Source organism: Grammomys surdaster, unplaced genomic scaffold (assembly GCF_004785775.1).
Source record: "Grammomys surdaster isolate TR1022 unplaced genomic scaffold, NIH_TR_1.0 67, whole genome shotgun sequence".
Lineage (NCBI taxonomy): Eukaryota > Metazoa > Chordata > Mammalia > Rodentia > Muridae > Grammomys > Grammomys surdaster.
The window spans coordinates 12,383,191-12,396,542 of record NW_021604569.1 but is presented as its reverse complement, the minus strand read 5'-3'; the positions used below and the strand labels follow the sequence as shown (position 1 = coordinate 12,396,542).

Sequence of the window (13,352 nt, the reverse complement as noted above, 5' to 3'; positions counted from 1 at the left end):
ATGCTGATGTGGAAGTCAGAAAGTGCATGCTGATAAGAGCCTGATATGGATGTCTCCTTAGAGGTCTTCAAGAGTCTGACATATTCAGAGGCAGATGCTCACAACTAGCCATTGAACTGATAATGGGGTTCCCAAAGGAGGAGTTAGAGTGAAGGCCATTGGAGCTGAAATGGTTTGTGGCCACATGAGGAGAGCAACAATACCAACCAACCAAAGCTCCCAGGGTCTAAACCACCAGCCTGAGAGCACTTAGGGAGGGATCCAGGGCTTCAGCTGAATAGTTAAGAGTGGAGGGTCCTGCTGGGCATAGGTGGAAGAAGAGATCCTTGACCTCATGAAGGCTGGACGCCCCAGGGGGTGGGAATTTGAGGGTGGGGAGGTGGGCGTGGGGGGGTAGGTAGGGGTTACATCCGCAGAGAGGAAGGGGGGGAGGTGAACAGATAGGGGGTTCCTGGGGGGGGGGGGCATGGGGTAAGGGGATAACATATGAAATGTAAATAAAACATCCAATAAAAAAAAAGAATAAGAAAAAAAAGGGCACACCCCTACTGTGTGCATGTTTGGATGCATGAAGGTCTCACAACCCAGAGGCAACATGATCTCCTCTTTGGTATTTCAAATGTACCCAAAAAGCAAATTATCTTTAATTTTGTATCTAGTTCATGGTGTACTATGTATTGCCAAGTTACTAACAACTTTATAAAATTGCCAGATGTCCTCATCTGGGACTTAGTCTGGTAAGTGTAGTCTTCACCCTTCATAAAGGAAGGACAACGGACAGAGACCACTACAGAAAACCACAAGCAATATGTCGTGAAGCTAAGTCCCAATGGATATACCTCCAAAAGCCCCATACTAAGGAAACATTTTGAAGAGCAAAGAAAGTCTGTACAAGCCAGAGGATCAGGGAGTTTGCTGTGATATTACATCTCCTACTAACACCAAAAGTGACTCATAAAGTCCATATGCCCAAAAAGAACTGAACAAGGACAATAGCAATGGACACGCCAAAGTATATGGGAAAAGCCAAAGAGCCTCAATCCTACAAAAGGAATCACAAGCATCTGAGAAAAGCGAGGAGTGGGAGACATAGTCTTCCGAAGGGAAGAGCACACCAATGGTTATCCAATACCAAAAGGACAGCTCTGAAAACACACACAAGTAACATTAAGGGGACTGAGCAGCTTATATCTAGAAGTATATGTGTATATACATAGATGAAGACAGCAACAACTTTTTTAAAAAGCTGTAAGTTTCAAAGAGCAAAGAAGGGTATGATAGGGTTTGGAGGGTAGGGAGACGTGTAATTATATTGCAATCTCAAAAAATTTTAAATGTAACAACTACAAATTACTGTTTACACCAGCCTTGGTCATAATGGCTCCAAACTGAAACATCTCAGATGTCTATCAACTGCAATTACAAAGCTACTTGGCTATCTGCTGTACCCAATAGAACAAAGAAACTCAAAGCAATATGCTGAATACATACTGGGCATCTATTTACGTGAGTTTCTGGGAATCAGTGACAGGAAGTAGAGCAATGGCCACTGGGGCAGAGTGGGGAAGAGCTGATTAAGTGATGCACACACAGGGGAATGACGGTGAGCGCTGTGGACATGGAAGGGCTACAACTGTGCACAGCTCAGCAACCCACTAGACAGACCCTGCACAGCACTGAGCTATGTTGAGAAACCCATTAGAATGACAGGGCCGACAGGTGCATTTTATTATGTAAGCTGAGTCCAAATACCCTCTTTAAAGCAACTTTCATAGTAAATTCTAAGACATTTAAATTTGTGGATTACAAAGTTAATGACAAATTAGCTCCAAGTCTATTACAACTGGGTTCTAGCTTTGGATTTCTCATCGGAGACTTTTAGGCTCTGTTCAGCCATTTTAAATATTGTATTTCCATGTCTTTGAAATTTCTAGTGGAAAAAAAGCTCATGTTTCAGACTCTGAAGGCCCAGTCCATAAAAAAGCAGAAGTATGATAACACATTTGGTTTCAGGTAGGGGGCCACCAATATAATACAAGTTACCCTTAAGTATAAGGAATGTTTACTTTAATATAGCCTCAATAATGATCATTATAGCAAAACGGTATTAAGTGAAATCCTCATACCCTCTGTCAACTGCTATTGGCCAACCTCATATTATATCACCTCTAGGCTACCTGTCTGTCTGACACCAACCTCCGATCAGTTTGACCTCAGAGAGGCTCTCCCAGCTCTGCATCCAGTACCTCCTCCTCACGGTAAGCCTGTCCCATCTTATTTATATTCATGTGTAACTGAAAGGTTGTTCTTACCCAGCATGTAACACCTCCCTTCCTATAACGAAGGTGTGGGTGTACCCCTACCTGAAATACAGATATGTATTCAAAAGGAAAGCTTCATGGTGGCATTTCAAACACCCACTTCTTGTATGTCCCAAAATGATTTATCAGATGTCTAAAATTAAAATCTTCCCTTGTAATCAATTATTTCAAGAGTGATTCTAAATATTTCTTTTATTGCTGAGAAAAAATACAATTACTGAAATTTCCTTGACTAAGTCATCAGTCTTTCAAAGTTGGCGAGTATTCACCTAGAACCACACGCCCACAGAGCTCCAATCACAAGAATGTGGGTTACAGGCAGCATTATAAAACAGGGGTGGCTCTTTACCAGAACACACAAGGTTCCACATTCAATCCCAATAGAAAGAACAATAGAATGCAACAAATAGTAGCTATGACTTTTTTGAAACTAGTAAGATCAAATATAAATTATGACACTTCCCTCAAGAACAGATACTTACACATCTGCCAAAACAATCCGTGTCCGTGTTACATTCTCTATGGTAAATTTGGTTTTTCCTCCTTTACCAGCAATTCTTCCTATTGCCCTTGACAGGTGGTCTCCTTTTAGGGGCTTAACTAAAAAGAAAGACAAGCCATCAGGTGGCTACATTCTGACTTTTCCTACTAAACCACACTAAGTATATTTTTCTGAAGAGTGTTAGTACTACAGCTCAACAGTCACAACACAACACAATGAGAAACACAAAGGCTGACTGTTCACACATGTTCTCACCGTCGGTTATTTCAAAAGACTCTAGGAAGAGGTCATCCAGCCGGATAAGGGCAAGCGCGTCCTACAAGACAAAAGTAAGCACTATGAAGGCCTTTCCTTCACCCGACAGAGACAAGGATAGCATTTTTGAAACTGAACTTCTCAGATGCTACAGTGAAAAGACTAAAAGTTTGGAAAACGACCCATCTACTGAAGTCTCGTGAGATCACTCACCTCCACCTGAAAGCCAAGAACAAAGGCTTTCACAAAGTCGGCGGCTTTTGTCAGGGCACTGACATCCTTGGTGTCTTTACACGTCTGAAAAAAGAAGTGAAGACATGGATGAAAAGGAGAGCATTCTAACAAAATACTAGAAATGTCATTTCTATTATAATTTCCTTCACCATCAATCACCCTCCCTGAATACTGCAAGACCCCCTTTATATTTTAAGTTGTATGATTGAATATTCCTGCTCCAAAGCTGGGCAATTCCATGCACACTCTCTCAAGTGACTAAACATATTCTGACTGGTCCAGGTGAGTGGCAACATTCCTCTAGCACATCCCAAGGGCTCACACCCATTGTGCCCTCTTTCAAATTTCCAGACAGGTCCTCTCCTCCTCCTCCTCCTCTCCCCAGCAGTCCTGATACGTTCTGCTGTAAAGGATTATTTATATGCTGTTGTTTCCCAAACCAACAAGTCTAGTTCTGACGACCTGCATGCCTGGTATTGAGGAAATCAAGAATAGCTTAAGTAGGCATCTTGTCTACAAGTAATTATTTGAACTGTTATTCATAGAATACCCACCACTGTAATAATATGTTGTACACATCTAGCTTTAAGCTTCACTTTGATAATCTTGAATATTATATAATAGAAACACATAAGAGTAAATTAAGGTACTAAAAACTAAAACACAAATCTGATTTCTAAAATATTCCTTTGGGTCTCCCACACAAAATCACAATCCAATTGAAGAGACTACACGTTTGACAAATTTAGAAGCATACAGGATTTGTTAAGGTTTTCACACTTAAAAACAGACCCCAGCAGGGTGTGGCAGCACACGCCTTTAGTCCCTGCACCCTTCAGATCTCTCTGAGTTCCAGGCTAGCTAGGGCTATACAGTAAAACCTAGCCAGAGAGAGAGAGAGGGAGGGAGGGAGGGAGGGGAGGGAAGGGAGGGGAAGGGAAGGGAAGGGAGGGAGAGAGAGGGAGAGAGAGGGAAAGAGGGAGAGAGAGGGAGAGAGGGAGAAACAAAAATAAAACAACAACAAAGCCCCAGAGTTTGGTTCTCACCTTAAATGTGACTCTTGACAAGTCCCATGAATATCTAGGATTTAAGTTTTTTCACCTATACTAAGCTCCCACTGTACATCTGATACACGGTATTAGCAAATACTAGGAATACAAACTAATGACCCTGAAATAAATACGGCAGCTAAGTACAACAGAAATTTATAAACTTCTAATGAGAGCTTGAGGTAAACCTGGAAAGCTGACTGGAACTGAAGTAAGAAGACAGCAGAGAAAGCAGCCTTTTCCAGAGATCAAAGACACCAGAAATACTGGCAGGAAAAAAAAAAGGGGGGGAAACAAACGCAACGGGGTCTCCTACTTGAAAGGCATGCTTAGCCAAGTGTCTGGATTTTATCCCTTAGAAGTGACGAGGATGCTAGAATATCATAATAGAAATATTGTGATATGGGAAAAATATGGGAAAATTTAGCACTGACACAGAAGATCTACTGAAGAAAAGAGACTTAATTGGTATTTTCTCTAAGTAACAGGTTTCCTCCAAAAAGAGCACTTACACTGAAGCAGTTACCTGCAGTTACTGCTTACTGATGTACATCCATGTACCATCCTCTACTTTTATCAAGTGAATATACAGGGAAGAAACTCAGGAGATAGACAGTATTTTGGAGTGATCTTACAAGTGACTGAGGAATGCAGTCAATACCTGTTTTGAATGTAGTTTTGAAGGAATTTGGTTCATTTCAAATTCACTATACTAAAACTCTTTAAAAAAAGAAAGGCCACTTACTAGAATAAACTCTACAAAGGAAAGTGCATTCATTTATTTTCAGCTCTGAAGGCAAAAAACTCGAAAGGCTACGAAATGGCCACCCTTTTCCTTACCCTAATTTCTACATTCCTTGATTTCAGGTTAAAGCGTATCTGAAGTCCCAAATGTTCTACAATCGGAGTAAATATCTTCATCCAGTTTTCTTTCAACGGTGTGTATCTGTTAGCTGGGACGGGAATTTTTCTCGTTTCTTCCTTCCCAGTCTGCAATAAACACACACACAATCAGGAAGCGACTGGAGAAATGCGGGCCTAGACGGAAAAAAACGAAAACTGACCCTTCACCTTGACGCCCAGCCCCGCCCCGTCCCGTCGGGATCCCCACCAGGAGCTGATCGCCCGAAAGCGGCGGGAAGACCGGCCTCTTCGCCGGCCGCGCCTCCTCCGTGTCCATGCGTCCGGCGTCGCCATCAGGTCCCGGCGCTGACGACTGCTCAGCCTGTCGCTTCTTCGCCCGGCGGCCTCCTCTGTGCGTGACTGGAATAAAGCCGTCCTCCGCCCCGGTGTTTTGCGTCTCCATCTCGGCCATGTTCAACTCGGGAAAGTACAACTAGCTAAACACGTGCGAGGTTCTACCGCGCATGCGCCACCATCCACCAATCAATTTGAAGACACCGCCCCTTTACCGAGACGGGGTCCATGCCGGGGCCTAAGGCAGGATTGGTCTGCGTTTCCGAATGGCTGCCCTAGGATATGCCTGAATGTTAATGTCTCCGTGCCCTCACGCGCTCGCAGCCGAAGCATTCACAGTCTCTGATGTATCTATGTGAAATCGTTGTGGTAAATGCAGTAGATCAGCCTGTGCCGTGTGTGAAGAAGCATCTGGTGCGGTCTCAGCAGCTCACTAGGCATTTTCGGAGGCAGCCAAACCCAACTTGCTAAGGCGTCCGGGTAGAGTGAGGCTAGGGAGGGACAAACTGCCCCTGATATGTTTGCAGTCTGGTTGCCAGGTTAGGGTTTGGTTGTATCTGCACTATGTCCACCTTCGAGAAGCCCCAGATTATTGTCCATATTCAAAAGGGCCTCAACTACACAGTGTTCGACTGCAAATGGGTGCCCTGCAGTGCCAAATTCGTGACGATGGGCAACTTCGCCCGGGGCACCGGCGTTATCCAGGTGTACGAGATCCAGCGCGGGGACCTCAAGCTGCTGCGGGAGGTGGGTGCAGGCTTGGACTGTTTGGGTTTGCGTGTTCTAGGGTCTACATTCCTCTCTGACACAGCTTTGCCCCAGCAGAAACAAAAAAGATTACAGATTGAGAAATACTTCAAACTTAAAATTTTGATGTCCCAAAATCTCCCCGGGGAAACTTGTACCTTGGTTCACTGCTAGCCTCTAACTTTCACCATCCTCGGTACAATCCATTGCAAGGTTTCTGGGAAGTGAACATTTCATGGCAACGTTCGAGGACGTTTTAGGCTGTTTGCAGTTGTTGTAGATAGCTAGTAAGTATATACAGTAAACCCACATTTCATACAAGCAAAACCAAAGGAGACACCTCCGGGAGACCTACAACGTAGTTGGTGAAGACTAGTAAATACCCCATTCTTTCAAGAAGTGTTGACTGATAGTCCCAGGCATGGGGATTGCAATGCCAACAATATCATGGAGTCTATTTTCTCTTGGGGGAGACAGTCAAACAGCCAGACCAAGAATGCATACATGTAAATGAAGATGTACATGTAATATACAGATCTGTGAAAGTAAAAACAGATGTAGAATGAGTAGAAACTAACTAAGGCAAATTCAGAGTAGAGTATGAAGTTTCTTAAGAGAAGCAGCATGTGAGACAGCTCAGTGATGGTGGCGGAAGATAGTTTATTATCTTTTTATTTAAAAAAAAAAAAACACGAGCTGGAAGTGGTATTGCACACCTTTAATCACAGCATTCAGGAGGTAGAAGCAGAAGACTTTCAGTTCCAAACGCTATCTGCAACAATCACAACCCCCGAAAAAAAACAAAAAGCAAAAAACAAACAAAACAAACCATACACATACAAAAGGGGTAAGTAGGGACCATTGCAAGATCTGTAAGACATTTAACAGATTTGACCTTTTTCTTTCAAGGAAAACAGGACACCACTGAAGGACTTTTAGGAGGATAATGCAAGACCATATTACAGGTTTTGTAATTACAGGCTGCCAATGAGCCAATTACAGAATGGTGATAACTGACATTTCCTTCCTTTCTTCTTTCCTTCCTTCCTTTCTTTTTTCCTTTCTGAGATGAGTGTTTCTATGTTACTCAACTGGCCTCGAACTGATAATCCTCAAACCAGCCTCCCAGTGGACTGGGATTCAGGCCATGTGCCACAGTGCTGAGTTGTGGCTAAGTAATAGTTTTATAGTTAGTTACAGCTTTTAAAATCTTCCTATTTGGGTTGACTGAAACAAGTAGCAGTGACATAGAGGTGTTGAGGGTTGATAAGAGGTTAGGGCAGGTAGAGGATTCGTGAACTTGCATGGCAAAGTATGTGGAGCACAGTCATTCCCTGAGCTTTGCTGAGAGCCTGTTTTCTAGTTTAGTTCCTGCTCTGTAGCCAGGCATTGGACTCGGAAATTCTAAACATGGTTTGATCCTTCTGGCCCTCCGTGCCTTGTCTTCTTCACTGCTTAACTCACACTCACCTGTTGCTAGTCCAGTGACCAGTTCAGATTACCTGATTTAGGAAGCTTTTTCTGATCTCTGCTCAAAGAACCATTCGGTACATTCCACTCCTATAATACTGACCATCTGTGCCAGAAGTAAACAATCTGTCTCATCTCTAGATTGTAAGCTGGAGAGCAAGGACAGGGTCTTCTCTTATACTTTGTAAGGACCAGCCTGTCAGTACATATTTATTAAAAGAATGGAGACTGAATGAACTTGGGACTCAGTTTTAAATATTGGTGTAGGGATTGCCAGTCAGTGTGTGGGATAAGGACTCTGAACATGGGAGACATTGGCATAACAGAAACTTTAAAGTGAAATACCAGGCCAGTCAATCCTTAGCCAGAAAGCATTTATAGACTTGTGGTCTTTTGCTTTCCCAAGAATTAAGATTTTTTTTAAAATATAGCTTAGTAATAGTTATTCGAAGTGAAATAGTATCCATCTCTTCTAATTTCTGAAGAATCCTAGCAAAGTTTCATTTATCTATTTATTCATTCATTTATTTTTAGTGAAAGTAGTGTTTATAAGAGAACATATAGGAACGATAACTAGGGATAAAAAAGAAATTGTCGTACATAATCTGAACCACAAGAGTAACAACTTTGGTGTTGTGCTTCCTTTTCATTCCATGAGTAATTACTGAGACTACCGTAGAGGTACTGTGCTAAAAAAAAAAAAAAAAAAAAAAGAACATTTACTTCTAAAAATTAAGCAAAATATTAAAAACAAAACACCTTTCAGAACTTGTATTTGTTTGGGCTTCAGTAGAAAAACATTCAGGTTAAATGCATAGTGGTTCTCACTGCATCAAAGTTTGTGTGTTTGGTTGCTAATGATGATTGTGTACAAGATTTAAAATACCTGTGCCTCGCTCCCTAGAAATGTGACCCTCTGCTAGTTGATTTTAGTGAGTACCAGAGTTGAGAACTGTTAGGCCAGGTGGAATACTTACCTAAATATTAGATAACATACTCATTTTGTTATGATGAATTACATCAAGACTTGCTCCAAAGCCTGTGCACCTAAGATAACATATAAAAGGAGTAGGTCAGCTATTCCCTGTGTTGTGCTTTATCTTATTGCTAAAAAAATAGATAGAAACGGAGGGCAGAAACTGTCTGGGCAGTTTGATATGCACCTTTAATGCCAGCACTCAGGCAGCAGAGGCAAGAAGATTTCTGTGAGATTGATATCAGCCTGGTTTACACAATGAGGTCCAAAATAGCCAAAGCTACATAGTGAGATCTTATCTCAAAAAATAAAACAAACAAATAAATAAAAATGGAAGTAGGGAGCTGGAGAGATGACCGGTGGTTAAGCACACCAGCGTCTCTTCCAGGTGACCCAGGTTCGATTCCCAGCACCCAGACAGCAGCTCTCACAACTGTCTGTAACTGCAATTCTAGGGGCTTTGATGCTCTTTGCAGGCAAGATGCTGATACACATAAAAATTAAAAAGAAAAGAAGGAAGGAAGGATGGATGAATGGAAGACAGGGCATCCTTTCCTAGTTATACAGTTTGTTGGGGCACATGACCAGTGTCTAGCCAAGTGTCATTTCATCATCCTTGTCTGAAAATTCAACATATAAGACAACTTTTTTAAGTCCCTAATGAACTTAAAGGTGCCATGTGGACAAAGAGAGCCCTGAAAAACGAAATTGTGGTTGAAAATTGATGGTAAGCTAGTTTGGTGTGTTAGCTCTTGTGCTAGGGAAGGCACTGCTTGTTAGCATTTGCCTAACTAAACTTTTTAATGTTAATTAAGTAGTGCCAGGATGTGGAGGAGGAAATACTGACAGGCTGCAGTAGACCCGCCCACAGACAGAACAAAAATAGCTCTCATGGCAATTATTGATCATGGCTTCTTTAGTCACGCTGACGTGTACTCCTGGCAATGAATATAAAACACTAGGTCAAGTAAACCATCATGAAGGCCATATGCAATATTTATCAATTTCATATGCTAACTTTATGTGAAATAATTTGAACCAAGTAGTTATATTACTTTTAACCAATTAGTCTTCTACCAAAGTAACCACTGGATTCTACCCATCTTTCCACAGAAAATGTACTTAACAGCGTAAAAAGAGAGTTCTTTTGTATGCTGTACAAATCAGGATTTTCTTGTAGTGCTTTCTCAGTTACTAGTTTCTGTGAATGTGAGAGCAGAGGAAACATGGCAGCTTTCAGAAGTCCACGGACAACTGAGCCAGCCTTTCTGAGTGAAGTGAAGTCACGCTGCAGGCGGGTGACACAGTCTAACATTTTAAATTGTTTTACCAAATATGTTTTGAGTTTGATTCTTGAACAGTAAAGTAGTAATATCTAAGTTTCTGCTTCTTTGATACAAAACAGAAACCCTGAGGGAAACATGATACTCTATATTTATTTTGCAAAACATATGAATGAGAGTTAAGACCAAAAGGGAAATCTGAAACTAGCTTTAATTCATTCCTGCACTGATTTTCCCCCCACTTTCTCAGGCTTAGGACTTTTTTTTTTTTTAATGTTTCTATTGACTCAGGCTTGCAGGATAGGACTGTGTAATAAAATGTTTCTTGGACTCTTCTACTGGCCTGGAAGCAGCTTCCAGTAGTAGAAAGAGCTGGAAATATGCCTGACAATTGGGATATATGTAAAAGACATCACGTCTCATTTTGAAAATGATGTCCATGGGCTGCTGGCGTGGTCGAGGGACTGCTCGTTGTGTAAGTGTGAGGACTGAGTTGTCCTTTGTGGTGGCCATATAAAAACTGCTCACCTCTAACTCATGCAATGTGGAGGACAGAGACGAGAAGGTCCCTGGGGCTTGCTGTCAACTAGCTTAACCGAGAACCCTGTCTCAGAGGAATAAAGGAGAGAGTGATAGATCAGGATACCTGAAGTCTTCTGACTTCTGCATGGATGTGCATGCCTACACACATACACACACACACATGAGAGAGAGAGAGAGAGAGAGAGAGAGAGAGAGAGAGAGAGAGAGAGATAACAGTTTGCAGCAATGTGCATGTTAAGAAAAACGATGCTCATTTCTGGAAAAACAGGTGGAATGATGCTACCTGTTATCATATGCTCAGTACTTGTAAACAGCTCCTATGATCTTTAGCAAATGGCACCAAACACCATCTTAGACACACAGCACGTAAAATCCAGAAGACAGGGAGAGTGCTGTGGTGCTGGCTTCACTGTCCCAATATTTAGTGCTGAAGGGTTAGTGGGGGCTTTCTTATGCCCTCATTCAGAGAGCATTGAACATCTACCAGATTCTATAGATAGGACTCCAAGAGGCTCATGGACATCTTTGTTCCTGTAGCCTTCAGAAAATAATGTCTCCATTGTATTTTCACATGAGAGGTTAGCACAGTACGTACCTGCCATCAACAGAGATGAGAGAGCTTTCGGGATTGTGAGAGGGAAGGTTAAAGATCTCTGTGTAGCCTAGTGTGGCCCACAATTCACTGTGTAGCCTTGCCTGACCTGGAACTCACAACTACACTTCTGCTTCCATATCTGGAGTTCTGGGGCTACAGAAGTGAGCCACCACATGGGGTTCCAGATGGCAGCATTTGGATACTTCAGTGACACCATTCTCTCTCTGTCTCTCTTCTGTCCTCTCCCCCTCTCTCTCTCCTTCCCTCTCCTGTATCTCTGGGTTTTAGATCAGTTTGAATCATGTGTGATTTGGGCAACAAAGTGAGAAACCTTGTCTCAGAAACTGGAGAGATAGCTCTGAGGTCACTGGCTGCTCTCCAGAAAGCCTGGGTTTGATTCCTGGCACACACATGGCAACCAGCAGTTCCAGAGGCTCCAATGCCCTCTTCTAGCTTATGTGGGTACTGCATGCACCTAAATGAAGGCAAAACACCCATACACATGAAATAAAAATACATAAACTCTACCCACACTTAGACAGTGACCTAGGAGCTCAGAGTTTAAGGACAACCAAGGCTACATAGTAAGACCCTGTCTCAAAATAAGAATCTTTCTTTTGACAGTGATATGCTTTTTAAATTATACGAAATTGACTAAAGAAAGTATAATTTTTATAGAAAATGTTTTAATTGCTTTTATGTATAATGTGTTTATAACCCTCCACAGCAAAGCTGTCAATGTTGTGATTATAAATAACTGTTTACATAAGTAAAGCATCCTCTCTCCTTTCTGTCCAGATTGAAAAGGCTAAGCCTATTAAATGTGGAACATTTGGTGCCGCATCTTTGCAGCAGAGATTCTTAGCTACTGGAGATTTTGATGGAAATCTTCATATATGGTGAGGTTATTAAACAGTACTCAAGGTGATAAGCACTTACTCTGATAGGCTTATTAGTCTTCTAAAGTAGAATTCTAATTGTAAAATACTTACTTCAAATATTTTAATTCCTTCCAAAAGTAACTGTGTTATATCTCTGTCACATTCAAAGTCCACTTAAAATCCTAAACTTCATGTTACACTTAGGAACGTGTATGTATGACATTATACGTATGTGTATGTATATGCATGTAGTAGCAGTGAACTAACAGGCCGAATGTGAAAGAGTAAGGGGGGTCTGTGGGAGGGCTTGGAGGGAGAGGGGGAATGATGCAATTATATTATGACCTCAAAAGGACAAAGGTTTAAAAAGATGCTAAGCTCTTTGGTTTAGAACTTGAAACAGTATTGCATGTTCTTACCCACCCAAGGCTATTTGCGACTAGTAATTAATTAATGCCATTTTAGCAAGAGGGTTGGCTTTATAAAGCACTACACTGATATTAGTTTTTTCCATACAGAACTCCCAGTTAACGTTTTGGTTAGTATTTAATACTTTAAATTATAGATATGACTTTTAAGAAAATGTCTATTGAACAACTCAATAAAAGCAAGCTTTGAATGAACAAAATCACAGAATTGTCTGCTGCTTTTATATAAATCTTACCTAGAATTATTTCTTAATATTTAAAGTTAAATGAATTCAAATTTCTCTTTCTCTTTAATCACTTTTTAGGAAAATCTATTTTCAGCATTTAAAGAGTAGTAGATGTTCATTATTTCAGATCAATATATATATGTGTGTGTGTGTGTATTTATGTATTAATACACTTTGGTCTTACTCATTTCCCTCTCTGACTGTTTGCCCTTGTATGTCTACTCCCTGATTGTTGGTTTTCTTGCTTGGTTGGTTGGTTCGTTGGTTGGTTGGTTTTGAGACAGGGTCTCTCTTCATAGCCCTGGCTGCCCTGGTGCTCACAGTGTAGATCAAGCTGGCCTGTAACTCACAGAGATTTGTCTGCCCTCCCTCCTGAGTGTAGAGGTTAAAAGCATTTCCTAAGACTCAGATTAGATATATCCTTACTGTGTTTATTCCAGTGTCCACTCCCTCCCTTCTGATCCCCTTTTAAGTTTCGTTTCGTTGTTGTTTAGATTATTTTCACATTTTATTCAGCGTGCGTGTCCTTCTGTGTGTGTCTGTGTATGTACATACACAACTGGAGAGCACACGTCCCTCTGTGTGTATGTGTCTGTTTGTGTACCATGTACGTACACAACTGGAGAGCACACGTCCCTCTGTGT

The 13,352-nt window shown here is 41.5% G+C and overlaps 2 protein-coding genes across 2 annotated transcripts in view; one reads left to right on the top strand and one right to left on the bottom strand.

Annotated features, from left to right (window-relative positions):
- Pno1 (partner of NOB1 homolog) overlaps positions 1-5,749 on the bottom strand; it is a 16,195-nt gene extending 10,446 nt beyond the window's left edge. The window contains exons 1-5 of the mRNA XM_028777749.1: positions 5,473-5,749; positions 5,202-5,351; positions 3,292-3,375; positions 3,079-3,139; positions 2,804-2,921 (exon numbers count right to left, since the gene is read on the bottom strand). Of these exons, the coding sequence (XP_028633582.1) occupies positions 2,804-2,921; positions 3,079-3,139; positions 3,292-3,375; positions 5,202-5,351; positions 5,473-5,676 (617 nt within the window). The 5' untranslated portion in view covers positions 5,677-5,749. The remainder of the gene's footprint in view (positions 1-2,803; positions 2,922-3,078; positions 3,140-3,291; positions 3,376-5,201; positions 5,352-5,472) is intronic.
- A 282-nt stretch (positions 5,750-6,031) lies between these two features.
- Positions 6,032-13,352, top strand: part of Wdr92 (WD repeat domain 92) — a 21,563-nt gene continuing 14,242 nt past the window's right edge. Inside the window, exons 1-2 of the mRNA XM_028777597.1 lie at positions 6,032-6,305; positions 11,971-12,071. Of these exons, the coding sequence (XP_028633430.1) occupies positions 6,123-6,305; positions 11,971-12,071 (284 nt within the window). The 5' untranslated portion in view covers positions 6,032-6,122. The remainder of the gene's footprint in view (positions 6,306-11,970; positions 12,072-13,352) is intronic.